Source organism: Ursus arctos, unplaced genomic scaffold (genome assembly GCF_023065955.2).
Source record: "Ursus arctos isolate Adak ecotype North America unplaced genomic scaffold, UrsArc2.0 scaffold_1, whole genome shotgun sequence".
NCBI classification, from domain to species: domain Eukaryota; kingdom Metazoa; phylum Chordata; class Mammalia; order Carnivora; family Ursidae; genus Ursus; species Ursus arctos.
This window is the reverse complement of record NW_026622763.1, coordinates 67,551,873-67,565,485: the sequence shown is the minus strand read 5'-3', so window position 1 is coordinate 67,565,485 and position 13,613 is coordinate 67,551,873. Positions and strand designations below refer to the sequence as shown.

Sequence of the window (13,613 nt, the reverse complement as noted above, 5' to 3'; positions counted from 1 at the left end):
CATGAGAAATGTGTGCTCTGTGCTGGCTCGGATAGCCCCCTGGGCCCATTGAGTTTGCTCAAGCAGAGGGACCATTTGGAAGGAATAATCAGACCCCACTGGGGTCACCAGACAATGCTGACAGGCTCACGCTACTGGATTTTACTAGTAGGAGGGCAGCTTTTGTTCTGTGATTCACCCTGGAGGTCATTCCCTGGCTGGTTCACTATAGTTCAGAGAGGGAAGCAGAGCCTGGCCCTGGAAAGAGAGAGCTTGGTGTCTGCATGCCCATAAGGGGAGGGGCGGCTCAGTAGGGGGCAGTGTTAGTTTTGGCAGCTGGGCAGACTTTCCAAATTAAAATCGAATGGTGGGAAGAGGAATGGTAAGTCACTGTTTTGAATGTCTTTGTTCCTAATGTGTGCATTTGTACACTTGCAGGAAAATATAAATGATAAAAATTTTCCTTTCTGGCTTTGGATTGAAAGCATCCTTGAACTCATTAAAAAACACCTGCTCTCTCTCTGGAATGATGGGTAAGGGCCATTGATAAGATTTATTTTTGAAACATAATTTTAGCACACTCTCCCTTACTGCAAGCCTAGGACCCGCCTGACCTGGACAGACCTCATCATTTGACAAGACCTGTGTGCATCTCACCGAAATGGATGCTTCCAGGCTGTTCTGTAGGGTCTTCGTGATAGTGGAACCTCATAAGATTAAACTTACACTTTTATAGTATATGTATATTTATTTTCAACACTTAAATAAGATTTTTTGAGTGCCATTCATGTATTCACTCATTCAACAAAAATTTCTTAAGCACCGACTTACTATATTGCTTCCAGGAAAGAAGAAAAACCTTTCTAACTCGTAAATTGTTTTTATCTAATTTATTCCCAGGGTCAGTTGATATTTCAGCAAAGGCTTTAACTTACCAGAAGTGCTAGAACATGAAAATATATTGTCAGAGCCTTCCTCTCCAGTATAAAAGATGCAGGCATTCAGACATTTCCATGGCCTTTAAAAATCAAGTGGAAAAAAAAGGTCATCAAATAAACATAAAAGGCTCATTAATCCAGCAAGTATTTATTGATCACCCACAGCATCCTGTTGGCCCGGTGTTAGTGATTGGTTTGGACTTAAGCAGACACACGTATAAGCGAAATGCTACCTGAAGTGTCAATTAAATAGGTTTTAACGCACCTAAAAAGGCCGATACAGTTTTATCCCGTGTTCGCAAGGTTCAGTCAGCGACACGGTCTGTCAGTTACGTGAACGCGAGCAGCACGGCAGAAGCTAAGGGCGCCTGTTGGCTCTCCGCACGCAGGTGCATCGTGGGCTTTATCAGCAAGGAGCGAGAGCGCGCGCTGCTCAAGGACCAGCAGCCGGGCACGTTCCTGCTGCGCTTCAGCGAGAGCTGCCGGGAAGGGGCCATCACGTTCACGTGGGTGGAGCGGCCGCAGAACGGAGGCGGTAAGCGCGGGCGCCGCGCCGGTGCGCGTGATGGGGGGCTGCGGAAACCTGCGGGCCCCCTGCCCCCCCAACCCCCCCCCCGGGGTTGCTACGGTGCCAGGAGTATTTGTGATTCGCTGCCTGGGACGTACTGTGGAAATGATGGTTTTTAAAGACAAGGCCGAATTCTCCCCTTTCTGTCAGGTTGGTTATCTGGAGACGAAGGATGTGAGTCAGCCTGGCTGACAGGCCGTTTGGGGAGGAAACCCACTCTGGAGGCCTGTGCTTCCAGACCCACTGCAGGGAGCCCCAGGTGGAGCGGCACAGGGGTAGGCAGGCCCCTCCTGGAGAGGGGTCCTGTGCTCCGAGCACCGCCCCCGCCCCCCACCCCCCACTCCTGCCTGCAAACCGAGCAGTTGCAAGGTTGTCTTGGTTCTCACTTGGGTTTCTGTTTCACCAGATGAATTTATGGCAGGAAGGCTCCGAGCACCTCCGCACCCTGAAACAGGTTTCTGGGGAGGAGGCCGAACGAACAGCAGAAATGAGACAATGATAGACAGCCGAGTTCCTTTTTGCAGTTGCTTCTAGTTTGAGCTCTTTGAGGGGTTGTAGGAATCCAGTGACTTTCCTGCTTTCAGGGGAAAGATGCAAAAACAGGAGATACTGTTCCATGTATTTTTTTCTCCTAATGAAAATTCAGGAAAACTGGGATTAGGGCCCAGGGTAGGCAGTGGATGTTAGAAACGGCCTTTTCATCTTCTCCCACGGTGGTGCCTTTCCTGAGCGAACTGCGAGAAGGAGCTAGCCACGCTGGAGGCAGAGCTGAGGGGATCCTTGCATCCAGGAAGCCTGGGCGGGGCGGCACCGGCTCCAGAGCTGTGGGAGGCCTGCAGAGTCTGCAGAGCATCCGAACAGCAGCCTCTGAAGTGAGCTTCTGGATCAGTCAGGACGCAGGATTCAAATGAAGTCGTGGAACACTACATCAAAAACTAAGGGTGTACTGTGTGGTGACTAACATAACATAATAAAAAATTATAAAAACAAAACAAACAAACAAACAAATAACAAATGAAGGCTGGCAATAAGACCACGAGTAAATTAAATGGGTTTATTGCATTAAGGATTAGAAGATAAACTAGCAAATAGGATCCTTTTTTTTTTGTTTAAAAAATTTTTTTCCGTGTATTGTTATCATTTATTTTAATAAAAAATTACATTCTTCAATCTGAAAAGAAAAGCAACCAGAAAATGAGCTTATTTTTTTATTAACTTAATCTGTAACTTTAGGCAAGATGACCCAGTTAGTATTTCTTTAGCTGCCCATGGGTGGGGACATCATTAAACATGCAGGCTACCGAAGATGTTTAATAAACCTCTTCTTGCCAGGTTTACCAGTCTCAACAAATAATGACAAGTGCGGTGTTGTTGCATTGCCTTTATTTTCCCTGTTTCTCAGAAAGGATTATGATTTATTTAGAAATGCAGCAGCACGCTGTGTTATAAATCCAATCACTGTGAGTAGTTCTTAGCGGGGTCACTCCAATCCGTACGCTCGGCGATGTGTTGTCTCTCTCCCCTGTTGTTTTGGGATGATCCACGGGACTCACTTAAATCTTCTTCTTTTTAGAACCTTACTTCCATGCCGTCGAGCCCTACACGAAGAAAGAACTTTCTGCTGTTACTTTCCCTGATATTATTCGCAATTACAAAGTCATGGCTGCTGAAAATATTCCAGAGAATCCCCTGAAGTATCTGTATCCGAATATTGATAAAGACCATGCCTTTGGGAAATATTACTCCAGGCCAAAGGAAGGTAGGTGGGGAAGGTGAATGGTCCTTGCCCTGATGAGTAATAGCACAGTTCAGTCATTCCTGCTGTGATGTTCTCATTTCATCACCGTCCAGAGGTCTGCTGGAGCCAGGGTTTACTAACGCACACGGCCCTGTCCTTCCTGTAGGTGCACGGTGCCCGCACAGACGTCACCCTTGCTGTGTCATTAACTCACCACTTTCTCTGGAATTGCTGTAAGCAGCTTTCCCAAAGATGGTATAAACCCAGTGTAGTTGAAATATAACATGTTATTTGGCCTGATACAGACCATAAGAAATGAACAAAGAATTTCTTCTTTTAGGACTTTTGAAAAAGTCCATTTCTGGTCTCGTGTATTTATTATCTCATTAGTTTTCCACATACGGAGTGGTAAAAAGGCAGGAACACCATGGCCAACTGATTTATACCGGCCTGTTCCTGTTAAAATTGAGAGAACGAAGGCCCAGGAGAAGCAAAACGGTTCATTCAGGGTGATCTGATTAATTGATGAGATCATATTATTTCTAGTGATTGTTGTTAAGACCAGACCTGGGCTTAGAACACAGGTCTCCTGTTTCTCCGTCTTTACTGAATTGCATTTGAGAACGTTCATGTTACGCTGCTCTGGTTTGGAACACGCCAACAAAGCGTATTATTTTCCAGAACCAGAAATCTCAGTATTCACGCGGTTGCTTTGGGAAGAAAATGCCCCCAGCTGCACCTCGACAGCGGTGTATATCATACCGACCAGACGAGGACCACTAATCCACATACAGCTTCGCACATTTTGTGCTCCAGCTTCTGTAGGATTTCAGGCCTGGGGAGGAGAAAGCTCGCAGCTTGACTTCTGTCCTGAGCTCTTCTCCCTTCCCTCTGAGTGGTTTCTGCATTCCCACCGGAATTTGAGGTGCCCCAGGCAGGGAAGTCACAGCCCCTTACAGCTACAGGACCCTAACCTGACTGTCAGGGCAAACAGTAGAATTTTGATGAAAGAGAACGTCGGTCGTCTGTCCTTGGGTAAGCTCTGCTAACAAAGTTGTACCTGATGTGTTTGCTTGTAGCCCCAGAACCAATGGAACTCGATGGCCCTAAAGGAACTGGATACATCAAGACTGAGTTGATTTCTGTGTCTGAAGTGTAAGTGAACACAGAAGAGAGCCATGTTTAAAACCCGCAGACCAGCCCCGCTCCTGGCTGCGGCCTGTTGAAGATGCTTGTACTTTGCTTTCTCATTGTAATTGCTGCTGCTGCCGTCACAGTTGGACTTGTTGAAAAGATCCTAACTAGAGATCCTGGTGTCACTGCCTATCAGAATTTTACTGCCTTTATAAAAAGAAACAGACCAAAAAAAAAAAAAAAAAACCCCAAACACCACCACCACCACCCAAGGTTGTATTTAAGTCCCCCCCCTCAAACTGATACTTTGAAAAAGTATAAATAAAATGAACAAAAATGGATCAGAGTGGGAAAGTAGTTCTTTGCAATTGAGGAAAGGCCAAAGTGATGATTGAGATACATTTTTTTCGCTTGCTTTGATTTTGTTGTTTCATTTTATAAAAGGTAGAAAAAAAATTGGAAAAGTCATTGTCAGTTATTTGGCCTGCAGCACTGTCTTGGGGTGACTGGATGTAGCCTTCATGTAAAACCACTCTGGAGCAGCTTTATCTGCATACAAATCTCAAGGTAGGGACGAGGGACTCCCCAGATACTTCTCTGGAGCTTCTGGGGCCAGGCTCAGCCCCGAGGCACCGGCCCTTCCGGGTGCCATGCCGCCCGTCCGGCGCCCGCAGGTTTAACCAGGCAGGAGCGGCACAGGTCCCGAGTCTGGCCATTTCTCACTCACATCTGTAGCGTCCTGGACGTTTCCCAAGGGGCCGGGCTGGGGACAGGAGCCTCCCGCCATCTGTACTTTTCCAAATGGATTGCACCGGCAGATGTACCGAGCCAAAATAAAACCTAAAGTGAAAATTCCATCACAGGCCAAAGATGAAATGTCGAAGTTGGTGCCCACCGCTTTCACGATCTCGAGGTTAACATTTCCTTTTCCTTTCTCCCCATTTTAGTCACCCCTCTCGACTTCAGACCACAGACAACCTTCTCCCCATGTCCCCTGAGGAGTTTGACGAGGTGTCTCGGATAGTGGGTTCCGTAGAGTTCGACAGTATGGTGAGTACCCTGCGGGGACAGGGACAGGGACTGGCGGAGCAGGTGCTCTCTGGGGCGGCGAGGGCGCCTGCAGCCGCCCCGCTCGGCCACAGGGAATCGGAAGGAGTCTGGGGCAGAGTCAGGGAGGGTGTGTTTTCGATCAGCCCTGCCACACCGGAGCCTGCGGTGCTTACCCAAGCTCCACCATCGCCAGGATGCTTTATTCCTGGCGCTCTGCACCTTCCAGAAACTAAATGACATTTCAAATACTCAAAAGTTCCTCCTCTGCCCTTTGAAGTTGTCCTTGGGGAAATTTCATATATTAAGGAACTACCGTGTCTCTGATAAGAACACGTTTTCCTTCGGCCTGTTATTTCAGCTCTGTGTCTGGGTGCAGGAGTGTTATTTTTAGGAAGAGAGAGGACTGATGCTTGGCAGAGGCTTCAGCAGCAACAGTGACAGTCCCCTGCTTCACATTGGAGGACTGATTTGTGCTGCTCGCACCTGCGGTGGTCGGGGGCTTGCCAAGAGTAGAAGGTTCTAGGAGTGAAAGAGTGATGAGTGTCACGACCACAATAGGAACAGGGTTGTCCACAAAAGAGAGAATCTGTTCCCTTTGGGAGAATGTTTTTCAGTAAATCAAATAGTATTGTTTGCCTGTCGGGCCGAAATCTTTCCCCTTAAAGACTTTTTTTGGTTGGCTGGGATTTTGCTGACCCTGTTTAATTTTAGGCTCTTTGCCACGTGAAGCTATTCCAGTTTGTTAAAATGTGTTTACTCCTTTAAAGAAGTCCTCCTTGAGTTATTACGGTCCTTTCTTCATCACCATGTAACTGGTGCCCGGCACAGACTGTGTGCTCAGGGGCGAGGCAGGAGGTCAGGGAAGGGAGAGGTGGAGAGAGGGTGCCGCCCTTCAGACACCCAGGTCATGTATCTGTGTGTGCACGTGACATTAATAACACCTCTTGAAAGTCAAGTTTCTGGAATGTAACTTTTTTCTTGGTCCCTTTTTCTCACCCAAAGAAGCCCAGGCTCCACTCTCTAGACACCATAATTTCTTACGTTCCTGATTGTTGAGAATGAAAAAAGTCACTTCCTGTTGGCAAGTGTAAAATGAACCTTTTCTATGGGCAAGGATGCGTCCTCTATTGGAAGGTAGCCCCCAAGTCTGCTATAAAGTGCTTTATAAACCTGAGACAAAAATGCAACAAATATAAAGCCCTGTTCCAAGAGTGTAAGATCTGTTGATGGAACCACAAAATGGCTGCCCTTCTTTGTCGTTCCTGAGTGAGTTACGTTATCACCACAATCAGCAGCAGCACCATGAGTACGTGAGACTTACCGTGTGCCAGGCATTGCACCGGCAGTGGCTTCGTCAGTCTTCATGACCACCTTCTGAGTTAGCTGTTCCTGTTACTCTCAGTTTTACAGTGTGGAGAAGGAGCCCCCCAAAGTGTACAACTTGACTAAGATCCCGCCGCTAGTAAATGATGGAATGAGTATTTGAACCCACCCGGGGAGTCTCTAGCGTGCCTGCTCTTGTCCGCTCTCCTGGAATGCCTCCCAGAAAAAGCAGAGCTTCGTTTCATTCAAAACATCCACCACAGAGAAACTGTTTGCACAGGACTCACTGGGTCTCGTTGCAGTTTAGTAGGACAAAGGCAGCGTGGCCTTTGGGTGAGAAGCCTGTGTTTGGGATTCGGAAGTCAGGGTTCCAGCTCTTGTCATCACCATTATTCCCCTGGACCTTAAGAAAATAAGATGGGTTAGTTGTCTCCATCTGTGCAAGCGGTGTGACCACTTCCTCTGTGCTCTTGGAATGAGACTGGGAGAGCGATTTAAATTCTCTAAATAAATGCCAGGAAATGGACAAACCCCCCCCCCATAGCCATTCCATTCCAGATGACTTCATTCATTTCATTTGTAGGGCAAAAGAAGTCTGTTTTACACACACACACACACACACACACACACACACACACACACCTCTCCAGGTTAAACCTTTAGAAGACTGAAAGAGCTAGGAGAAGTGATTATATGGACAAGGCACTGGCTGGACAAAATAAAAGTTGGATTAGTCCCCAAATTGGATGGGCTCTACTTTGTCTCAGATGATCTGTCCTTAACCTTGGCCATGATTTCCAGTCAGCACCGGCTCCTGGCAGGAGGGCACATGCTCTGCAACGGAGCAGCCTCTCTCGGAGCCGGCTCTTTCAGCCACGTCTGCAGGTAGCAGCTCTGGACCAGGGCCAGGAACAGGAGGACCGCAGGCCCCTGAGGAAACTGTCCAAGAGACACAGAGCACCAGTGTTTTCTGCAGGATGACTTGAGTGTTTGTTTAGTCTGGATTTCCTGTACAATAAACTTCTTCCTCAGGGACTATGTGAGAACCCGTCTACTCTCCTACCGGCCTTTGGTCAAAGCTGATAATAACAACAGGAACATTTATTAACCCTCCTCTGTGTCCCTCTGCTACGCTAGGCATTGTACATGGTATCTCATTTCATCCTTCCAGCACATTCTTCTGCGAGGTACTGTTAGCCTGCCTTGGAAGGACAAAGACCCGGAGATCTAGAGAGGTTGGGTGATATACCCCCATCACACGTGCCAGTAAGAGACGGTGACAGGATTTGGAATCAGGCTTTCTCTCCTTCTCTCTGTCTCTGTCTCTCACTTTCCCTCTCTCCAGAAGTCCACTCTCTTAACTACACATTTCAGCTACACACTGAAACATAGGGGCAAAACCTTCATTGTGCTTTTAATCCAAAATAATGTTCGTAAGAGCCCACTGTGTCCTACCTGCCATTGAGCACTTAGCATTAAAAATAATGGACTCATTATAGAAACAGCTATAAATTCTTACAAATTCTGACTCTATTGTTTTGGTCACTCTGTGGCTTCCGAAATAGATATTAAAGGAATTTTCCAAAACCTTAAAATAAAGGGCAGTTCTCCAGAGGCTGACAGTCTAGTCCTGTGTTTCTGTTGGTATTCTGGGACCCCACTAGTTGTCTGTTTCCGGGGGCTGTTGTCTGCACTGGCCTCTGCCCACTAGCTGCCGCTAGCACACCCACACGCAGGCGTGCCCGTCAGACACGTCTTCACACAGTGCTGGAGGGAGACTCAGCCCGGGTGAAGAGCACCTGGCCGGGGGGAGAGCCCGGCGGGAAGTGAGATAGGAAGTCGGTGGCAGGCTGGGGTTCTTCGGGTGTGCAGCTTCCTGTCCACACGGTGCCCTGTTCTGGCAGGAGGCACTGCTGGGGGAGGGAAGAGCTTCCTCCTAGTTCTCTTTCTCTAGTCTGTACCTGAGAGACGTTCATTTATTATTCCTACTGCGTGGCCTTTAAGGCAAATTCATCATTTCCCCCATCCCTTCCTCCCTCTGGCAGGCAGCTCAGCACCGCCTTGCCCTTGTTTTGCGGGAGCAGATTTGCCACGTTGCTCTGCCCCCAGACTTGCATAACAGCAAAAAGCTTTATGCGGCCTGGATGAATTGACAGAGTTAAGCTGGCAGGCTGCAGAGGAGTAATCCGCCAGCTTAGATGATAGAAAAGGTCTCGATTAGTCCAGGCAAAAGGATAAATAGCACATGCTGAAGGCCCGCTAATTCTATGGTGGTTATTTGCTGTGGAATGTCTTCCTGCTGGCCCATTGCAGAACTGACAGGCCGTGTTAAATATGTGGCTCTGCATTTCATGAGGGCTGTGTAATAAACTTAACCACGTTTTATCTTTTTACAGATGAATGCAGTATAGAGCATGAATTTTTCTCGTCTTCTCTGGCGACATTTTTCCTTCCCATCTGTGATTCCCTCCTGCTACTCTGTTCCTTCACATCCCATGTTTCTAGGGAAATGAGACAAAGACGAACAAATTTGCTGCAACCTGTTGATAGCAAGTGGATTTTTCCCTAATTCAGAAACGTCTGTTACTCTGAAGGGCTTCATGCGTCTTATGAAAGGTAAAATTGAAGGGCCCTCTCCGTAGAGTGGGTTTTACAAATGAAAACTATCCAGATACACTGAAGACGTCAGGGCTAGAATGAGAATCCTTTGGGAAAGGTGAGAAGTTGAGCAGCTCTTAAAATGCTGTGCACAAAATCCGTGCCCACCCGTCACAGGCTGTTGGATAGATCCCACGGTTATTTAGGGAACTTCTTGATGGAGGATAGGCAAATTTCTGTTCGGGAGAATTCTTATTTGTTCCCTCTGCTTTAAATATGGCTGGAGGTTTTCCATTGGTTTATGTATGAAATCGTTCAAAGCTAAGTCACGCAGAATTACATCAACTGTTTATCTAAGGTAGCCATCCTGTATCTGGGCAGGGTGTAAAAGTTGTGTTCTTTATTTTATTACGTTTTCCACACTGGCCATTTAAAGCTAAAAGCAAATTCTCTTTCTTGGGAGAATTAGCTTTTCTGTTTGTTATGGCTTTATGATACTGGCTACTATCAGTAGAAGGAAATACGGTTTCCAGACTCATGAGTAGTTTTTTTTTCTGTTTAAACCTTAATATCCAAAGCTGAATATATTCCGCCTTTATCATAGTCACCAGTAAATGAAATTATCTTCACATTTCTGTCAAGGGAGCCAGGCTATTAATAACCGCTCTCTCTAGGCAAAAATCCTGTTACTCTTCAAAAAGTTGAAGTTAATCGTAGATCTAGACCAACTCAGAAATTTAATTGTTTCTTAAATGGGTTAATGTGTCTTTATTGTTATTAGCTGGTATTTAGTCTTAGTCATAAAATTTTCAAATTGAGAAGAAAAAGTAGTGACTGACAAGTAATTAACCAGGAATCATATGAGAATTCAAACAATTTGAAAACTCGTCCTGTGTAACTGCATTGAGAATTGCATGTTTTTCACTGATAAATGTGTGTCTCTGACAAATACATTTGCAAATGGTTCCATTATCTCTCCTGTGCTTTTTCTAGACTGCTTTCTGATGTGTCGTGACGCGTATTCTGTTACTTACCGTCTTCCTCCACTAGCACTGACACCACACACGTGGCTTAGCGGGGCGGGTTTGGCAGCGTTCTTCCGCAGAACGTTCGCAGACTGCTGTCTCTGTAGCTGCGCCTTCAGTTCCCCACCGTCACCACCACGGTTATAGTATTACGTAAATGCCATATTTTCTGGTGGGGATAAACTTTTCTTGAAGTCTATTTTAAGATTTAAACGACATGTATTGCATTAAATATAATCGGCACGTGGTGCTGTCCTCCTCTCAGTTTTTACGTAAGACCACGTGAACCTGACTGGCTTCGCATTTACTTTTTAAATTGAAATGAGGAAGGAAAAAAGAGAACATTAAAAAAAAAAGTTTCTAATTGTCGGCATTTAACTGTTCGGTATGTTTTGGCCCTTTGAGAACAACCTGGCGTGGTTTCATTTTACTGTGCCAGCCAAGAGATTTTGGTTACTTTTGAGAAGTATTGAAACTCTAAAGTTAGTCTCTTATAAACAAAGTTGGCGTAAAGATTTTAAAAGTTGTTACTGGCATTATGAATAGGTTTGATGTTTTTCTCATTTTTTTCTTACTTGTGATTAAACATACAAACGTGTGAGTCCTTATTTTGAGTAAGGTTGACGACACCACGTTCCTGAGCACTGCCCTTTCTTACCCTGCTTGTGGTCCGACCCGCCGTGGTGGGTGGGTCAGTGGAAGACAGCAGGCAGGAAGCGTTATTGGAATGAGCCGCAGCGAGTGCCATGAAAAGCAAGCAAGCAAGCACAGTGCTTTGGTCTTGCTGACCACAGCTGCCTCCAAATGCACAAATAATTTGGCAGTGTGGAACGTATTTTGGTACTGCTAATATAAGTTTCTAACTTAAAAATACATGGAAAGTGGGACTCTTGTCTTGTCTCCAAAGCCACATCTCAGACCCACATCCCGAGATTAGAGGAGCTTTTCCCAAGGAGTCACTGCGCGCATGCCAAAAGGAGCCATTTTTCTCCAAAGATATTGTAAGCTAGAAAGCCATGGCCTTCTCAAAGTAAAAGGCACCACGTGCTGGGAAAAAATAGTGTAATGAAAGACATAATCACCACTCAGACATAAATCTGGCAGGCTGGACTTCACTATTGTGTGAAGAGTTGTCAGGGAATAGTGCTGGCGGCTTGAATTCTGGCATCCTGATAAATATGACCTTTCTCATCTCTGTGTCTGCAGTACTTACATCTAGGAAATATAAAGTTTCTTTGTAATAAACATGGAGAACGTCTTTCTCCGATAGATAAGGCCCTGCCTAGCCATAAGTTTGTATTCATAGCTAATTGATCATTATCATGAGTCACCACGTCGATCTTGACGTAGGGAAGTTTGTGAGTTTTAAGAGTACTTCCGGTGTGGTGTTTGTAGAGGGTTTGGTAAGCATAGAGCTTTCATTGACCACCTGGGAAAAATTTCTCCTTATTAAGGAAGGAGATTTCTGAAATGGCAATAAATGATTGAGCTATATATTCAACCTTAAATGACCGAAATCTATTTATTGCCTGGAAGCTAAAATGGAATATTTTGTCTCAATAAACAAAGCACTCCTTTCACCTCTGACTGTCCCAGGGTAAACAGGGAAAAAACTAGAAATTGTTTTAAAACTGTGGTACGTACTGTTTGAACTGGGATGCTGTTCCCCAAGCAAGGGGTATTTACTTGAGTGGCTTTTTTTGGTTAGTTAAGATTCATTCACTCTACTAGTTCGTCACATACATAGTGAGCACCTGCCATGAGCCAGGTACTATTCTAGGTGTTTGGGAAGCATTACAAACAAAAACAAAGATCCCTGCTCTTTTGGAGCCTAAGATGTTTTGGATCATATGTTCTAATCATCTTACTTATGAACACATAAGTTTTGTGAAACATAGCCAAAAGCTACAGATAACCTTTATTGTTATATACAAATATGCACGATTTCAAGGAAATGGCATTTACAACAGTTTTAGGAAAGCTAAAGATAATACGGTTTTTAGAACCTTCTAAGATGAATTTATATAGCTCTTAAAAGATACTGACACCCTCAGCTTCCAGGTTTTGGTAAACTAGCTTCAGGTTATGTGTATGCTACACTGAGAAATTAAACCTCTTACTTGGCCAATTGAAAAAAAAAAGTACCATTCTTAAGCAGTTTTAACCGTATTAAATTTATATTGGGCCTGCAAGTGTAGAGGTGCCTTAATGGAACCTTTGACGGGAAGCTGATAATGGTATTGCATTCTCATACTATGTAAATTCTGTGTTTCTTAGTTGCCACCACACCACTTTAATGCCTAGTGTTGGTGTGTTGGCAGCCTTTCCCCTTCTTTTTGTACGTGAATGAAGCAGGAGTTTTTTTTTTGTTATGACTGCTTGTTGGACTCAATTCTAGTAGACTCTTTAAAAGATGTGTGGAGAGAGGCGCCTGGGTGGCTCAGTTGGTTAAGCGTCTGTCTGCAGCTCAGGTCATGATCCTGGGGTCCTGGGATCGAGTCCCACATCGGGCTCCCTGCTAAGTGGAGAGTCTGCTTCTCCCTCTGCCTACCACTTCCCCTGCTTGTGTGCTCCCTCTCTCTCTCTCTCTTACTCTCTCTCTTAAATAAATACATAAAATCTTAAAAAAGAAAAAAATACATGTGGAGAAGCAGCTAGGGTCAAGGCTGGGGTACATGGAGGCCTGGAATCAGCTTCAGGCTCCAGAATAGAAATAAAATGCCCAATCTTTGTCCCTTTGTAATAACTCAGTTTTCTAATCCTTCCCATCCCCAAACACACACACCTTCCCTGATCTTCTAGTAAATCACATCCTTTCTTTATATGACTATAAAGTACCCCTTCCCTAAAAAGCCCCCCTTTTAAGTGCCACCTAACACATTCATGGGTGGCTTCCCTGTTCTGTCTGGTCTGTGATTCATGAATTTACTCATTTTACTATGAAGGTTAGTAGGTAAAATTAGGAAGATTACCCAGCCCTTAAAAACAATCCCACAAAAACAAGACGCTCATGTTGTGTATCAAGGGTAAGCATCCTTGAATGTTGCCGTATTTGGTGTTACTCCTCGGCTGCTTTCCCTGCGCCGGTGTGCTGCTTCTGTCTGGGGGTGTATATTCGCGTAGCTTCTGGTGACCACACGTTGCAAGGCTGAACACTGTACCACTTATGCTTGTCTTTAAAACTCCACAGAGAGGTTTTAGCTAATGTGCAAGTAGCCGAGGTTTGTGTCCATAGTGGGCACAGTGCGGTAGGATGTAGA

General features: G+C 45.3%; 1 protein-coding gene across 6 annotated transcripts in view; it reads left to right on the top strand.

Moving 5' to 3' along the window:
- STAT1 (signal transducer and activator of transcription 1) overlaps positions 1 to 10,300 on the top strand; it is a 38,601-nt gene extending 28,301 nt beyond the window's left edge. For 3 of the 6 annotated variants that reach the window (XM_026492309.4, XM_026492310.4, XM_026492311.4), the window contains 6 exons: positions 418 to 512; positions 1,307 to 1,452; positions 3,059 to 3,244; positions 4,303 to 4,378; positions 5,305 to 5,407; positions 9,127 to 10,300. In XM_026492309.4, the coding sequence (XP_026348094.1) occupies positions 418 to 512; positions 1,307 to 1,452; positions 3,059 to 3,244; positions 4,303 to 4,378; positions 5,305 to 5,407; positions 9,127 to 9,141 (621 nt within the window). In that variant the 3' untranslated portion in view covers positions 9,142 to 10,300. Of the gene's footprint in view, positions 1 to 417; positions 513 to 1,306; positions 1,453 to 3,058; positions 3,245 to 4,302; positions 4,379 to 5,304 lie in introns of all 6 variants that reach the window. The other 3 variants (XM_057303538.1, XM_057303527.1, XM_057303532.1) reach the window with 1 other exon arrangement.
- The last annotated feature ends 3,313 nt before the right edge of the window (positions 10,301 to 13,613 follow it).